Source organism: Cyprinus carpio, chromosome B21, assembly GCF_018340385.1.
Source record: "Cyprinus carpio isolate SPL01 chromosome B21, ASM1834038v1, whole genome shotgun sequence".
Classification (NCBI taxonomy): domain Eukaryota; kingdom Metazoa; phylum Chordata; class Actinopteri; order Cypriniformes; family Cyprinidae; genus Cyprinus; species Cyprinus carpio.
The window spans coordinates 12,416,633-12,420,291 of NC_056617.1; the positions used below are offsets into that span (position 1 = coordinate 12,416,633).

Consider the following 3,659-nt stretch of genomic DNA (forward strand, 5'->3'; position numbering starts at 1 on the left):
ACATTTAGTCATTTAGCAGACGATTTTATCCAAAGCAACTTACAAATGAGGACAATGGAAGCAATCAAAAACAACAAAAGAGCAATGATATATAAGTGCTATAACAAGTCTAAGATTTTTATGTCAACTGATTTTAGGATGACAGAAGAAACTATAACGAGGTGCTTGATATGTCTTCTAAAGATCTGCACAGAGGAGGAATAAAACCCATCACCTTTGTTCATCAAGTGGGTAGAAGCTTTATTTATATCAGTCATAGAACAGAAATAACACATTGAAAAAATATGATTAAAAGTATTTTTTAATAAAAAACAATTATTGATCATGATTATTAATAATAATATTAATAATATATATTATTAACTAAATGAGTGATTTCCATCAACACAAACAGAGGTTGAGAAAAGCACAGAAACACAGTGTCACTCAGCAGTTCAGCTGCAGTATTAATGTCACGAAGACTCCATAATATCTCACTGTTACTGATTCATCATGCAGCTCAAAGCATTATGGGTAGAATCTCTCATCAGTCTATTCTGATTCATCAACACAGTTTCACTGATGATCCAGAACCAACCCAAAACCCAGGATAGAGCGGCTGAGTGAATGTGGTCTGGACTGTGTGGATGAGGCTCATTGTGTCAGAGACGCTGTAGAAGGACAGAGTTCCTGCACTGTGATCCACAAACACTCCTATTCTACTGCTGATGGACTTCACAGAGAGAACAGTCTCTATGTTATTGTGTCTGAATGAGTAACTGGAGGAAGAGCAGCACAAACTCCAGGACCGATCATTATATCCAAACAAACACTTATTACCATATCCCTTCCTGCTGATCCTCTTATATGACACTGATATATACACATAATCTCCACTCCACTGCAGCTCCCAGTAACAGCGTCCACACACACTCTGTCTACACAACACCTGATAATACACATCAAATCTGTCTGGATGATCAGGATACGGCTGATCTGTGCCAGTGTTAGTAATTACTCTATTTCTCTCAGACAGACGGAGGAGTTTATATGCTGTGTTCAGATCCAGAGTGAGCTGACAGGAATCTGATGGAGATAAAACACATCAGAATCAGGAATTATGAATCTGTTTGTTCTTTTCATGTAGCTGAACTCTTCATGTTCAGTGTATCATCAGTGTCTCAGTACAGATGAACAGATATCAGTGCACATCATCATTTACATCATCAGTTATAAAACTCTTCTTTCACCTTCTACAGGAAGAACATGAACACACTCAGTGAGTTTTTCTGCTGGTTTTCTTTCTGACTTACATTGTAGGAAGTCCTTCCTGGTCCAGTGATCAATGTTGGTGAATGTGACTGTGGAAATCAACAGACATGAACAGTTTGATTCTCATGATTCTGTATCTATTTCTAAGACATTTCTAATATGATGTTCTCCATGATATGAGATGATGATGGATTGGTTTCTGAGAGCAGATGAATCTCCAGGGCTTTACCTCTATCTGAGATCTTCCTGAGCTCCTTTTTGCAGAAATCCTCCAGTTTGTCTCTCAGCTGATGGACAGATACTCTCAGATCATCAGAAGAGACGAGAGAACTGAAGAGATCATCCATTACATCTGTAGATTCAGGAGGTGCTGAGAGAGACTGGAAGCCTCTACAGAAAAACAGAAATCAAAACTCATCAGCTCCACACTTCACTCAATAACCTGCAGGGAACTTATCGAATCTGGCTGATCTTCCAGTAACTCGATCCAGCACTTTCCTGCAGCATCAGCTTCACATTCTTCTCATATTCAATATACATCGCATTAAAGCTACAGATTCTGAAGTATTCTGCATACACTGTTTGTGAAAAATAAACTAAATAATCTAGATGATAAAACATCTGCTAAGAACATAAATGTCCATCTAACAGCTCAAGCACATCCATGTATACACATTATAAGATTTACTCATAAAAAGCCAGCACAAAAAACAACACAAAAAATCCTTAATAACATATAGCATTAATTAATAGTGTAATTTAATGTGTAAATTACCACAATGGGTCAAAGTTATGTATGTAGGTCTCAAATCAGACTTAATGGAAGTGGGTAAGGGAGTCCCCCAAGGATCTATATTGGGGCCATTATTATTTACTATATATATATATATAAATTGTCTAGAAGTTAATGTTGAAAATGCAAGGTTCCACTTTTATGCAGACGACACTGTCATCTATTGTTCTGCTCTTACACAACAACACGCTCTGGATGATTTACAGTCAGCATTTGATATTATTCAAGCAAGGTTTTTTACTTTAAAGTTGGTCTTAATTGTTGACAAAACTAAATTTATGTGGTTATCACATTCTAGCAATTCTGTGTTTTTTGCCATGCTATCTCTGTTGTTTGATTCAACAAAAAGTAGTTGGTAACTATTCATTCCTCATGTACCTTCAGCTCGGACTAAAACTACCTAAAACCTCTTCTAAAACTTGCCAAAACTTCATACTGAAACTCCCTCAACGTCAGACTGGAACTCTCTCAAATGATAATTTCAAAACACGTTTGCGTGCAGTGGAAAATGATTTAATGATTTGCAAATGCTTCTGGTGCTGTATTTTACTGATATCTTGTTGTGACAATTGCTGTATTTTTACTGTTGATATCTTGGTAAGCGTATTGTTGTTTTGTCATATGGTATTATTTATATATAATAACTATCTTGTGTGGAACCTCCTGTAAAGAGATTTTTAATCTCAGTGAGCTTCTCTCCTGGTTAGCTAATGATTTGTAAAGATATCATGTTGTTACGTGTTGAGGCACATTTATTAACTCATTGTTAAGTATATATCATTATGGTTAGGGGTTTTGCGTCTGAGGTCTGTGGGAGAGTTTGGACAGTTACACATTGAATGTAATGTCAGAGAAGCAGCGGGACGTCACTTATACAAGTGATTTAAAGAGAAACAAATACTCTGACATGAGACCCATTTGAGCAAGATTTCCAGAGCTGAAAGCATTCATCTCTTTCAGAAGAAGATGATCAGATGAGAGTCTGACTGATGATTATATAATAAGACACTCATGAAATGTTTCTCTGTGAGTCTCTGTCACAGCTTGGGATCTGCTCAAGTCCACTCTGATCCACTGTTCTTCTAGATCTGTGTGTTACCTGCAGGAACTGGATGTGATCCTGTGTGTGTGAAAGCTGCACCAGCTCAGCGTCTCTCCTCCTCAGATCATTGATCTCCTGTGCTCCCAGTCGCTCCCAGTCGTTCTTCCTGGCTCGACTCGCTGCAGTCGTTTCCTGATCTCTCTGATCAGTCGGATCAACTCATCGCTCCCGTGGCTTCTCTCAATGGGCCGGATGAGCTCGGTAAAGATCCTCTTGCTGTCCTCCCACTTGCTTTGTCTGTGCAGAGCGCTGTTAGGACACGCAGTGAGTTCAGCTTCAGTGAGTCTGAACTGGGAGACGGAGACAAACTTCTCTTCTTCTCCAGACTCACCTTATGAGACTCCAAAGTCTCTCTCAGCTGCTGAAGATCTTTTTCTCTCTCTGCTGATTCTCTGCTGGAGCGTCTTCATCGCGTCTCAGCTTCAGCTGCTTCTGAAAAACTACTGGGACTAAACAGATGATAGTCAATCTGGAGCTGAAACCGACTACTGCCCAGTGAATCACAATCAGATG

At 38.8% G+C, this 3,659-nt stretch overlaps 1 protein-coding gene across 1 annotated transcript; it reads right to left on the reverse strand.

Annotated features, from left to right (window-relative positions):
• Nucleotides 1-223: 223 nt before the first annotated feature.
• Nucleotides 224-3,199, reverse strand: LOC122141279 (tripartite motif-containing protein 16-like). Its single transcript, XM_042748197.1, has 4 exons — nucleotides 3,144-3,199; nucleotides 1,481-1,641; nucleotides 1,293-1,340; nucleotides 224-1,065 (listed from the first exon to the last, which is right to left on the reverse strand). Exons 2-4 carry the CDS (start codon nucleotides 1,596-1,598, stop codon nucleotides 545-547), a joined length of 687 nt encoding a protein of 228 aa, XP_042604131.1. The 5' UTR covers nucleotides 1,599-1,641; nucleotides 3,144-3,199; the 3' UTR covers nucleotides 224-544.
• Between the last annotated feature and the right edge of the window lie 460 nt (nucleotides 3,200-3,659).

What these genes read in the sequence shown, in the direction of transcription:
- LOC122141279 (XM_042748197.1), bottom strand. Translation starts at nt 1,598, where the DNA reads ATGGATGATCTCTTCAGTTCTCTCGTCTCTTCTGATGATCTGAGAGTA. An exon ending in CAGGAAGATCTCAGATAGAG is followed by an intron (nt 1,341 to 1,480) that starts GTAAAGCCCTGG and finishes TGATTTCCACAG; the next exon opens with TCACATTCACCAACATTGAT. An exon ending in CAGGAAGGACTTCCTACAAT is followed by an intron (nt 1,066 to 1,292) that starts GTAAGTCAGAAA and finishes TATCTCCATCAG; the next exon opens with ATTCCTGTCAGCTCACTCTG.